This window comes from Falco rusticolus, chromosome 10 (genome assembly GCF_015220075.1).
Source record: "Falco rusticolus isolate bFalRus1 chromosome 10, bFalRus1.pri, whole genome shotgun sequence".
Lineage (NCBI taxonomy): Eukaryota > Metazoa > Chordata > Aves > Falconiformes > Falconidae > Falco > Falco rusticolus.
In genome coordinates this window covers 6877075-6890223 of record NC_051196.1, presented here as the reverse complement: position 1 = coordinate 6890223, position 13149 = coordinate 6877075, and the positions used below count along the sequence as shown (strand labels likewise).

At 35.3% G+C, this 13149-nt stretch overlaps 1 protein-coding gene across 4 annotated transcripts in view; it reads left to right on the top strand.

Annotated features, from left to right (window-relative positions):
* Positions 1–13149, top strand: part of INSC (INSC spindle orientation adaptor protein) — a 119683-nt gene that overhangs the window by 49476 nt on the left and 57058 nt on the right. For all 4 annotated transcript variants that reach the window (XM_037403186.1, XM_037403184.1, XM_037403183.1 and 1 more), the window contains 4 exons: positions 7597–7942; positions 8442–8494; positions 9846–9969; positions 12396–12509. In XM_037403186.1, coding sequence (XP_037259083.1) covers positions 7597–7942; positions 8442–8494; positions 9846–9969; positions 12396–12509 — 637 coding nt within the window. The remainder of the gene's footprint in view (positions 1–7596; positions 7943–8441; positions 8495–9845; positions 9970–12395; positions 12510–13149) is intronic.

Below are 13149 nucleotides of genomic sequence, written 5' to 3'. Positions count from 1 at the left end.
ACAGGGTTAACCAAGCTAATTGGTTTTGGAATTTTTAGTTGGTTTACTAGTTTATAATGACACTACTAATGCAATAGTATTTGTTGCAAATATGAATTAATAAATACTATACAAATATAAATTCAACAGAGGTATTTTGGTGATCATTGTGATTAATATTAGCATACTGTTTGTTCATCTTTGCCTGTATGCATGCCAGTCAGCAGCCTTATACTGTCATTAACTTGTTGATAGCAGGGTACATTTAGCATTTTCTTCTTTCTGTCAGCAAATTATATTCTTTGTTACTGCTGCCTTTACTTTCTGTGAATTCAATGGCTTTATGTGCTTCTTGAGACAGCTACTGTTTTAGCAATTTAATGTACCAGGGGCAAAGTAAAAATCCACAAAATCGGTTTGAACTAGTCATTTTGCCTTCTGACTATCCCTTCAGTTGACAGAGGCTGGAAAGGACCTGGCCCTACTTAAACTCTAATTTTGTAAAGAAAACTAATATATGATAAGTTTATCCTAGATTTTACCTAGGCTAATCAGCAAGCCAAACTGGTCTGTCATTTTTATATTGTGTCTTTCTTATGTTCTGTAGTCTGCCAGTAATTCTGGGATGGTATAATATTTCCAGACGTTTTTAGAGGGACAGCTTATAGTGAGGATTTCTCAGAAAAACATAAAGATCTGAGAAGAACATTGGTGCAGCACTTAACACTAAATGATTTATGTGGCCTTTTAAATAGGTGCAATGAAGCTGTAGTTAATTTACACATCATACCCTATATATTACAAGTGTTTATAGTTTTTTACTTTCCTTATAGACATTTCTATATTGGTGAATGCATAAGATTTCCAAAATGCAGTAGCTTGACTGCAGTGTTTAGTTCCAAGTTTCACAGGCTGGTCTTCATTTGACCTCCCTGCATAAACTGGATGGGTGTTTAACAAGGCACAAGCTGTTTGTTTTTAACATATTTTCTCTAGAGTAGCACTAGTTTTGAGGAGGCTGGTTGTTTGAGTAATTCCATTATCCCAGAGTGCAGATGCCAGACTGAATTTGATGGTACTGAAGTTTCAGTAAATGGCAAAGAGAGCCCATTGTTGGTTTCAGGTCAGGTGAAGAAGACTCATAGGTATCATCTATCAGAAAAGTAGCACTAGTGAGGTATCCCTGGTCAACAAAACAGTTAAGTTTTTACTATGGAAACATTAGCAAATAGAAGGCATGATTGGTGTTGGCTAACAGAGTTCTGTGTTCCACAGTACACTTCAGGATATCTGGCTGACTACAGTGTACCTTTCCTTAAGCTGTTTTGTTTTGAGAAATATTTCAGGGCTGTAATTTGCATTATATGTTACTGACTTCATTTGGGGAAATTGTTAGACTTCAGTAACTGTAATGACTGGGTAACCACTGAGGGAAATTAAAATAGCATTCTAAACTAAGCTGTTAACTTTTGTGAAAGCTAGGGACTAATGTACTTTTAGCAGTGTTTCCTAAAGATTTAAATGATTCATACTAAACTAACCTTTTGTCCTAGTGAAGTTGGCTTGCAGAGGCAATGCTACAGGCTTGGGAAAGCATGGCTGGAAAGCTGCTTGGTGGGAAAGGACCTGGGTGTGGGGATTGATGGGTGGCTGAACACAAGGCAGCAGTGTTCACAGGTGGCCAAGAAGGCCAACAGCACCCTGGCTTGTATCAGAAACAGTGTGGCCAGCAGGACAAGGGAAGTGATTGTCCCCCTGTACTCAGCAGGGGTGGGGATGCACCTCAAATCCTGTGTTCAGTTTTGGGCCTCTCACTTCAGGAGGAACGTAGAGGTGCTGGAGCATGTCAGAGAAGGGTGATGAAGCTGGTGAAGGGTCTGGAGCACAAGTCTTACGAGGAGCGGCTGAGGGAACTGGGGCTGTTCAATCTGAAGAGGAGGAGACTCAGGGGGATCTTATTGCTCTCTACAACTACCTGAAAGGAGGTTGTAGTCAGGTGGGGACAGGTCTTTTCTCCCAGAGAGCAAGTAGCAGGACAAGCGGGAATGTCCTCAAGTTGTGCCAGGGGAGGTTTAGATTGGATATTAGGAAAAACTTGTGTGCTGGAAAGGCGGTCAAGCATTGGAACAGGCTGCCCAGAGAGGTGGTGGAATCACCATCCCTGGAGGTGTTTAAAAAATGCATAGATGCGGTGCTTAGGGGCATGGTTTAGTGATGGACTTGGCAGTCCTGGGTTAACAGTTGGACTTCATGATCTCAAAGGACTTTTCCAACCTAAATGATTCTATGATTCTACTGGAAAAGAAGGACTTAAAATCAAGGGGAAAAGAGAACACAGAGCAAATAATCTGGCTAAGTTTTTAGCTTGCCACATCAGTTACAAATACCAGATATTCATAGACCTGTATTACCTTAGGAATGATCTACAAAGGAAGTGTGCTCACTTGAAAATCATGAGTCTGATTCTCAGCTACCTTAAAGCTATTCTGCATCTTCTAAGCTAAAAATTTTTCTAAACTCAGTGCAAATACGGTATCATACATCTACAAGGCTCTTTCATGCAATTAATATTATGTAAAGCAACTTGAGGATAAATAAGAGCTGTCTCTATGGCTCTTCACTAAATCATTTTACTGAGAGTTGAGTTTTACTGTCCATTGTATTGATGTAGAAACTGGCCCTGAGTATATTGGGTACCTATAAATAATTTTGAAAAGATGAATTAGAAAAAAATTAGAGATGATTTATATTCAAAGAGGGTGCTAAATCCATTCAAGAAGTTGTTTGTTGCCAATTAATTACCTACCGCTAATTAGAATAATAAATTTGGGTGCAGTTGTAAGAATTGGCATTGATTTTAACCATAGGCTTATCTGGAAGTTACATTAAATGCTATCATTAGGATTAGTAATAAATCTGTCATAATAGGTGAAAATGGATAAAAAGGCTAAGAAGCCTTGGAAACATAATTTGACTAGCAGAAGTCTTTACACTTTATAAATATAACCACTGAAATTATTCACATGAATTGATCAGCTCAGACTTCAACACAATGTTATAAAACATGAAACCTGCACTTAGTGAAACTCAGTGCTAAAATGGAGGTATAACTCTTTTTCATTATAACATTTGCAATTTAAAAAGAAGTGTATGTGCTGCCAGTAAAGTTGTAGTAGGGAGCTCCAAGCTGGAAGTTTTAAACAAATGATCTAGTTATTAATTCTTCACTTCTGTATTCATGTAGCACCAATGTGAGATAGAGCAACCCTTTAGATGTCAATCCATCTTGTCTATCCTAAAGATCTTGTGATTCACTAGTTAACAAACTACTTAATAGATGACAGAAAATAGCAAAATAGAAGGGAAATGCTAGTAACAGAACTCTGAATATAATATGCCTCTCTTTAGAAAATTTAAATAGGTTTATTTATTTTGAGCCTTTCTCCAGGATGAAATTTGCCTGCTATGTGTTACATACTGCAGAAATGTCTGTATGAAACAAGGTCTGAGTATCTTTTGAAGCAATATACTTTAACGTGCTGTTGCTCCAAGTTGGTGTCAGCTGATGACATCAAATGATTTTTTCAAAATAAGACAATTTCTTAAAGACTCTGGGTTTTTTTTTTTTTTTTTTGGCAAGCACGCTAGAATTCAGAGTATTCAAATTGCTAGTTACTCAAGTTCAGTTGAGTGCTCTTGAAAACTTCATCAAATATTTTACAACCTCAATTAAAATAGAATCACTTTGAGGAAATGCTGGAGACTTTCACTTGAATTTTTATTTTGCACTGAATTATTTTTACTACTATTATTACATGAAATGCTGCTTTTATAGTGTAGAGTCTAGATAAATTGCTTTTTTGTCAATATGCCATGACATACTAAATTCAGAAATTCAAACTGATGGGGAACTACTATCTATATACTTCAGCTTCTATGCCAGTTACCCATCTACTGTTGCTCAGCTAAACAGAACTGGGGAAATCATACCAATAAGGTTCCTTATGCTCGAACCAATCTTGCTTAATGTATTTATTGCCCTGAAAAACAGTTATAATAGCAGGACAGCAGCACTTCTTGCTGATGCAAAACTGCTCAGGTTAATTTAAAATAAAGTGCAAACAAAAAACGTCTCTCAGTACTGAATCACCAAAATGTAAAATGCCAGAAGAAATTATGTGTTAAAGAACATAAAGTAGTGCATGTGAGGAGGGGAATGGAACTGAAGAACAGTCTCTTTTGTCATACATATAGAATAGCAAACTCTGAATTATGCATTATCACTCATTGAAAAAATTCTGAAATCAAAATAAATAATTTTCTAAAAGTGAAAATGAAACGGCTCTCTGCAAAACACTAAAAGAGAAAATAATTTTTGGGAATTCTTAGAAAATAGGGACAGTGCAAAAAATGTAATTCAAATGTATAAATCCGTCATTTACCTGAATCTTGGATATTGTGTGCTTATTCTTGCCATCACTTCTTAGGACATAGGAAAACAGTAAAAGGCTCTTTTAAAAGGTGGGGAGAGTAAGTGGGTAATCAGAGGAGTGGAATCACTTCCATATGGTGACAAACTAGACAGACTGAGTTTCTGTAGCTTGGAAATGAGAAAACAGAGAGAAGAGAGGGTAGAGCAAATAAAGTAATGAATTACATGAAGGTGGTGAATGTGGAACTATTGTTTCAGTATGTCTTCACATATACAAATTAAAGAGTTTGTGTTAATATTTCCAGGTAGCAAGTTTAAAACAAACACTAAGAAATGCTTTTTCACACAAAAAATAATCAAACAGTGTAGAGGCATTGTCACTGTATGTTAGAAAGGCCAAAAGTTTAACTGAGTTCAAAAAGGGATTAATGGCTAATTTTGTTTCATGAATTGTGAAAACATCCTGTTCAGACACAACTTCTGGCTTAGGAAATTCTTAAGCCACTAATTGCCAGAAGATGGGAAGGTGGAGTTGCTTGTCTGGCTCTGCCTCTTAACATATTTCCTTATGCATCTCCTAATGGCCTTGTTGGAGCAGGATAATGGGCTAGACAGATTTTATTTTATTTTTTTTTTTTTGGTCTGACCCATTAAGGTGCTCTTTATTTTGTAGGCATAGTTTTTTGTCAGTAATGGGGAGACAAAATGGAAATTTTCAACTTGTTTTTTGGAGTTGGGTAAATGCTGTCTGGAATATGATTCATAATAGCTAATTATCATGATCACACTTTGTGCTTTCCTTATTTTAATATAAAAAAAAATTGTCTACAAATTAATCTCCTGATGCTTGGGAAGATCTTCTCTAAATACAGGGGGATGTGGACAAAGAGAAATCATTTATGTATTTCACTTGAGTGATCATGATTTATGTGTATTCTAAAGAACAATGTGTCAGAAAAACTGATATAGTGAGCAGGGGAATTTTCCTTCTGTCTGAAAAGGGGTTAATGTTGTTATTTTTGTCTTGTTGTAATTTAAGGAATACTAAGTTTCATGACAAAACATCCTAGATTCTACAGCTGTACTTCTGACAATTAGAAGGAACAGAGGCAAACAAGGAGAGTTTTTTAACATCTGTACTTTTTTTTTTTTTTTTTTTTTTTTTTACAACTCTATCATACTTTCTTCTCAAAGTGAAGGTTGGCTTTTGGGATTAAAGAAAATGTGAATGATTTTTTTGTGTTTTCTGACTAACTTTCTAGTCTAGGGTTTTTCCATTTGAATTTATAATGCAGGAGTTTTTGTATTTACTAAACAGAGATTTAATCAATTATCATAGTGCACTTTAGAAATGAAAAATACATTACTCTGTGTCAAATGAGTTTATCTTGTACTGCATGCAAACTATGCAAATTGTTATAAGTCATGATCTCAAACTTCTACAGTTGTTATTTTTGTTTATTAGGAAACCTTGCTTCAGATCCAAAAAGGCAATAAGGAGACTACACATAGCAAGAAGAAAGCAAACTACAATCGATCATGAAATGCAATTACACAATATTCAAAGCTGAGTGAAATAAAGACCTTAAATAGCAGTAGCCTTTAAAGTTTAAAATTAAAAGCAGTTTCATCATATATGGTGAAAAGGGGGATTGAATCAATGAAACTGACCTCTTGTATCTTGTTTGCTATGAAATTATAGTCGAGGTGAGGCTACTTTTCCTATGTATGTTAATAAATTTTGGTCATTTGTGGAATATTACTTCAGTGGTCTGGAAGGAGATTTCTTGAGTTCAGGTGGTGCTCAGTGTATAAATGGAAGTGCAAGAATTAAAAAGACCTTCCACCTGGTCATTCTTAGCTTGGCTAATGTAATTGCAGTTTTTGTTCTAACAGTAAGGTTTTATATAAACAGCACAGAGCATTACTGCTGTGATACTGAGTTGCAATAAATCAGGCTGGATTAAAAGAATGGGGGCTATAATACAAACTTTCTTCTTGTCCTTTCTGGTATAATATCATATAAAACTGCAGCATGTATCTAGAAGGTAGACAACAATCCACTATACTGTCAGACTAGCTGTAGGATGCCAATAAAAGTTTGGGAAAAAAAAGCCCAACCTCTCTTGCTTTCACTGAATTTGTTTTCTTCTTTACCTTTTGTCTTCATTTCTTTGGAATCCTTTAGTATGAATCCATCTTTCACTAGAGGAAGAGATACTAAAATGTTGAAGTATTTCATGTTTAGAAGACTTGCCAAAAATGAAGACTGAGTCTTCAGCTGATGAAAACTGTCAGAAAAAATTACTTTATTTGTTGTAGATCAGAAATCTGAAATTCTTGCTGAGTACACTTTTGGAAGTGTATTTTGTATGCAAATATTACATTCATTGCCCATGCTTGTATTTGTAAATTCTGTGGAAACTGTTTTAGACATGTGAAAATTAAAATCTCCCATGCTGTGGAAACTTGCAGTAATTCTTTGAACTCTTGGCCTCCTGCTTTGCTTTATTACCAGTGAATGAAGTTGCCCTGAGAGGGGATGTAATGGGCCTAGTGGGGGGCAATATTGGTAAGGTCAGTCAGTCCTTTATTGTTGCAACCATGGTTAATTTCAGCAACTACCACTGAGAATCTTTTAAGCTTTTGCATGAAGATAAGGAAAATGTAAGTAATCTGAAAATACATTACAGCTTTCTTTTTAACTGTAACTTGTCTTTTTCCCTTAGCTCTATGTAACTGTCCCTGAAATTTATAGATATACTTATCTTGAATATCATTAGTAGATCTATAATGGTTTATAAATGTATTTATAAAATCATAGAATCATTTTGGTTGCAAAAGACCTTTGAGATCAAGTCCAACCAGTAACCCATGACTGCCAAATCCCCCAATAACCATATCCCTAAGCACTGCATGTACTATTTACTTATCTCAAATCTCTGCTGTTTGTTCACAAATAACTTTATAGCAGGCTATGTGGTATAAAGGTAATTAAAAAACCAAAATCTGTTTGGAATAGAAAGCAAAGCATATTGCTGTGTTACTACAAGAAAACTGTTTGGTTAGTTGCCTTTTGTCAGTCAAGTGTAACCTGATAGGTGGATGCAGCTGTGTCATATTGCTGGTGTTTATTCTAAGGTTGTTTTGCTTTATCTCATTCCTTTCCTTTCTCTGCCTTCTAGCATGCACTTAATTCAGGTGGACTCTGTTCAGCGATGGATGGAAGATTTGAAGTTGATGACAGACTGTGAATGTATGTGTATTCTCCAGTCCAAGCCGATCAGCATTGAAAAAGATGAACAAAATGAACTTATCCTTTCCTCACAATACAGCAGATGTGATAACTTGCAGCTGCTGTTAAAAAGAGCTTGGATCATAAGCACAGAGTTGACCAGGATTGCTCAAAAGCTGGAGAAGAACAGATGGCAGAAAGTCCACAGCATGACAGTAAGAGTCAACTGCCATGTGCGTTCAATGGTAAATGAATACAATACGTTCACCAGGAATCCTTCAGAAGAGATGCACCAGGTAGGAGGCCTTACCTGATGTCATGTTTGTCTTGTTTAATTTTTTTACTGTAATGATCAAAACTTACTTTAAACAGTCTGTAAGAAATCCTTACATACAAATACTATTCCTTGTTTAAGACTTTCTAATCCCTTTTCAGTGACAGAAATATTCTTGACTCATTTTGTATCCTACTTTATCATGGGCCTGATTCTGAATTTTAATAATACTGATAAATTATATTGAAAAAGATTTTGGTTTTGAGGACTACTGGACTAAAGTAATTAGATATCCCATTTGTGAGTTTGTTTGCATTTCCGATGTAGAAAATACTACTTTTTTATTAACTTCATTTTTACCTCTACTTTTTCTACTCTGAAAAGTAGAAAAAGGGTGTCCATATGAAATACTATGTTTCTGGATGGTTTTCATCTACTTATCGTCAACAAACACTATTTATTTTTAAAAAGGAATTGTGTGTATGGATATTGCTTTAAAACCACTTCTTCTTTCTTTACAGTTTGAAAAACTTTTAATAGACAAGTGTTCAGAATTTACAGCATTCACAGAAAGGTAATTTAATTTTTCTAGTGGAAATATTAATTTTGCTATTGTATTAAGTTGTATTATTTGAAATCCTGCATTGTAGAATGAAAACCTATGTTGTGAGACTGTTGTACTGCATGTTCTTGTATGCATATATCCATGTATTATTAAATCAAACTGATGCCTTTAAATTGCAGTTGTAGGTTTACTCAGCTCCTTGCATTCCAGGATGCTGAGACTGGGAAATAATAATCTCTTCAAAATTCTTCTTATGATATTTCCTCTGCCTAACATGTTACCCCGTTTCCTTCAGCACACTTCAATCAATCTTTTTTTGATTTACTTTAAACACTGTGCAAGTCATTCTGCTCAGGGCATCATCAGGGAAAAAGACACCATCTAATTATCAGGAAAGAACATTTCTTGATCAGTATTGCTTTTTGTCAGACCCACACAGCTCAAACTTTATAGTCTACTATGAAACACAGCAATTTAATGAGAGCTGTGATCTCATAGTGTCTGCCCCAAATCAGTCCTCTTCCTCCTTGTCTGTTTGAAAAAAAGTTGCTGGATGTGGCTGAATGACACGTAAATCTGAAAAGGGGACCTACTGTGTAGGTGGAGACACCGATGAACTGAACTGTATCTTCTGTTATATTGGCCTGCCTGGGTGGAGTACGTTTTGGCAATTCAAATGAATGCATTTCTGTGAGGAAGTGTTAGTTATTTCATATGACTTGTATAAAGTTTTCCATTTTTATCTAAGCTGGTTTCCAGGATAGTTATACTAACTCTGTAAAACTGCTGTATGTAATCTTTCTGCATAGGAGGCCAAATTTTACTTTTGAGTATGCTGTTAGAAATGTATATGGACTTTACTCATCTGGGTGCACATCCATTTTGGGCCCTTATCCTGCTATCATAAAAGCATGGCAAAGAAGGTAAAGAAATAAAAATTTTTTGAAAGCGCTTCTTTGGTCATGAATGATGGATGGATATACACATTTGCAGTTGAAATGCAGGCATCCTAGAGTGACTGTAACTATTAGGATAAATGGAAAATAGCAGTTACACTGGTATAAACACAGAGCATCTGCAACAAAATTTGGCCTGCAATCTGTGAAGTAAATTATTATCCCCAAATTATTCATTAACGTCCACTGTTGTCCTTTAATGGTATACTTACTATATGTAGACAAAGCTTTGATTGAAGTCTGGTATGATGCTAATGGCACAAAGATAGTGTTCTCATGAACAATTGAATTCCCATTATATCCCCATTATTAACACAGAACTCACCTGTGACAATCAGCATGCTGAAATGATAGTTGACTTGCATCTTTTTTCCTTCATCCCTTTCCTTTCTCTTTCTTTTCAGGTGCATACAAACTGAAGATGAGCAAATACTGAAGTCCATGAAATCTTGTATTAATGAAACGCTCACTACCGTTGCTCAGTATTTTGGCCAGTTGATAGAGCTGGTTTTAACACATGAGGCACAGGTTAGTTTATAGTTGTTGTTTTTTTTTTAAAAAAGAAGTCTAAAAATTTTTGATTCTTGAGGGAGAACATCCATTAAGAGGAGAATTAGAATTACAGTTCTCAATTTTCAGCAAACTTATTATCCCTAATTCAAATATCTTGCAAAGAGATTTAGGCGTTTGTAGTGTCAAATTCTTCGATAACCCCAAATACCAAACAAAATGATCTTGTGGCTCACTACAAGGCATCTAATTTCTGGAAAATGTCTTTATTAAAAAGACCTGTGGACACATTTTCTCTTCCTTTCATGCAGACACTGCTTTTCTTTAGAAACCTTGAAAAAAAGCCTGTCCTGTTTTGAGTCTCATTAAAAGCTAAACTTTTTAGAAAATATAAGTATAGCAAGTATATTATTACAGCACACATTTTAACCAGTGCATGTCTTAGACTCCAGGAAGTAAGCGATAAAAATAGTGTTGGGTACAAGTTATACATGTGTAACTTTCCAGAAACAGAGCTGTACCACTGCAGGCATGATGTCTAGTTTCCTGTGGTGATTAAATGTAGATAAGGACGCTGAACAATTAGTCTGGGACTACGGACACATTACATTTTTTTCTGTTAGACCATTATTGAAATAGTAGCAACTTGCAACTCTAACCAATGTATTCTGACTTACATTGATCTCTTTCTTGAGATCTCCTTGGAAATCCCTTTTCAGCCTCTAACCTTCCTCAAATAAAAGCCCCCAAATGTAATAATGCTCAGTTAATTTGTCTGTATGTTAAAGGTGATGTTATGCTGAAATTTTGTATTGTCCCTGCAGAAAAAGAGGAAATGAGAGGCTTAGTGAAGAGGAAATAGTTAAATAGTATTTACTATGGTGCTAAAGCAAAATTAATGCGTGGTGTTGGTTAAATTCTAACATACCTTGAATGCAGTAAGATAGCAAAAAAAAAAAAAAAAATGGTGGCTCTTTCAGAAACATCCCTTATAGTTTGTAAAGATTATTACTAGGAGGTGAGAATCTCCAGGATACATCTGCAGAATTACAGTTAAACTAACAAGCTGCTAACTAATGCATTTTGGTTAGGGTTTGAGAACTACATAAAATACCACATACGGGTTAAAGTGTGTAAATAATTTTGCACATTGCCAATTCAGTGAATAGCTTTTGGTTGTTTTGATGCGTCTGCTTTTTAATCTGAAGAGCAATTCTTCATGGCTAATATTCTGTCTTTGGGTACTTTGGCACCTACTGATACACATGAAATCCTAGTCCATTTTCCTTTTAAGGGAGCAGATTTAATTACTCTGTATCATCTTGTGTGTATTTGTGGCTGAAGACTTGGATTAGAGGTCATTGATAAAAATACTTCTAAGAAGAGTTTTTTGAGCCCTTCAGTCAGGCTGCATGCCCCCTTCTGCCATACAACCACGCTGTCTATGGGTAGTTTGCTGCTCTGAAACACACTGTGTCTGTGTGAGAAACTAGAACTCAGCTTAAATTGTATAATTTCCTACTCAGTGTATCAGGATTTTATTCAGGATAGGTTCATATAAAAATGTGAAATAAGATACTTCTTTCATGGAACATTTTTCTAATGCTGAAGATGGGAGAACACAGCCTCTTAAAGGGAAGATAATTGAATTTTGTAAAAATAAGAACGTAAAATGTGGGTGTTTCCTTGGACTTCTTTCAAAGTTGGATTAAATATAAAAATGCTTACCTTCTTCCTTCTAGAAATACAATTAATTCTTCTTCTAATGATTGTATGTACTTTCAGAAAGAGTAAAAGTAAATAAACTTCATATTCTTCTTACAGCTGTGTTTCTCTGTGAAGCTGCAATGGCACACATGCAAAAGCAAAGTAACTGTTTACAAAGATAAAAATATTTAACCTATTTCATGCACTGGAGAAATAAACTGTATTCCTCTACAAGAATTCCCTGTATTGGTCAACAACATTTTCTGTGTAGACTGAGAATAATGACTAACCCAGAGTCTTAGAAAGTACTGTTAGAAAGGGTATAGCAATATTCCTTATAAATAAGGTGCAAATTTTGTATCACCTTGTGATACAGTTTCTACACTAAGACAATTAGTTGCCTCCGAAAATTTTAGTTCAATCCCTGGCCAACCCCAATAATAATTTACTAAATAGCTGAAGAGTTCTTTATTGAATGTTCTCACACACACCTGTTCTCATACTCCATTTGTATTTATTTTTAAATATCACTATTCTTGGCATTTATTCAAAAGCAATGATACATGTGTTTACTTTGTTGTCTATCAGTCTGACTCCTGCCAGTGTTTCTTTTTCCTTTCTCTGGGTGAGAAGCAAGATGATATGAATTAAATGGACTTTCCACTCAATTGTATCTTTAAATATAACACTAACATTTATCATTGGAAGTAAATTATGTTTATTATGTTGTCACACAGAATCTGCTGAGACAAATAGAACTGTCGGATAGTATGTACATCACTGAGTCAGCGATTAGTAGTTTGTTCAGCCTTACCCAGGAAGGTGCGCATCTGTGCCGTATCGTAGCTAAGGTAAGAGTATATATGGATTAATCCAAAGTAAAATAGAAATACAAGTGAATTATTTTACTTAACACAGAAGTGGTTGCAAGTTTTGAAATGTACAGTGCAAGATGAAATTCTGTATTTCAGGAGACTAATGATCTAGGTTGAAGAACAAAATTTACTCTGAGAAACTATTTTTGCTGTGTTTGCAAGCCTTACTCTGCAGAAGTTTATTACCACAACTATCCTATTAAATTTAAATAGATTTAATAAAGCCCAATGCCTGTGCAAACAATTGCAGTAGGATGGTAAGCTCCGACAAGCTTCTGGGCATTGATTCAACTACAGTTGTGTTTGTAGCACCTGAGGTATTACCCTGCCCTTCAGCATCTTGGGCATCTTTTTAGTGTCTCTCCTGACAAAAGTTTTTAAATACCAGCCACGTCAGTGGAGAGAAGCTTTACAGCTGGCCATGCATATGGCTGACTATGCAGAGAAACAGCAAACCTCTACAGCTGTATGTAGAGAGAAGGTTAGATATATTATTAAAGATGTAATTTTAGAAATACATTGCACCCATTATTTTCCTCTTACAGAGGAACATCATTACAGTTACTTCTGGCAGTTTGTGTTCTTGTTTACTGAGTATTTGATACTAATTTTTGGT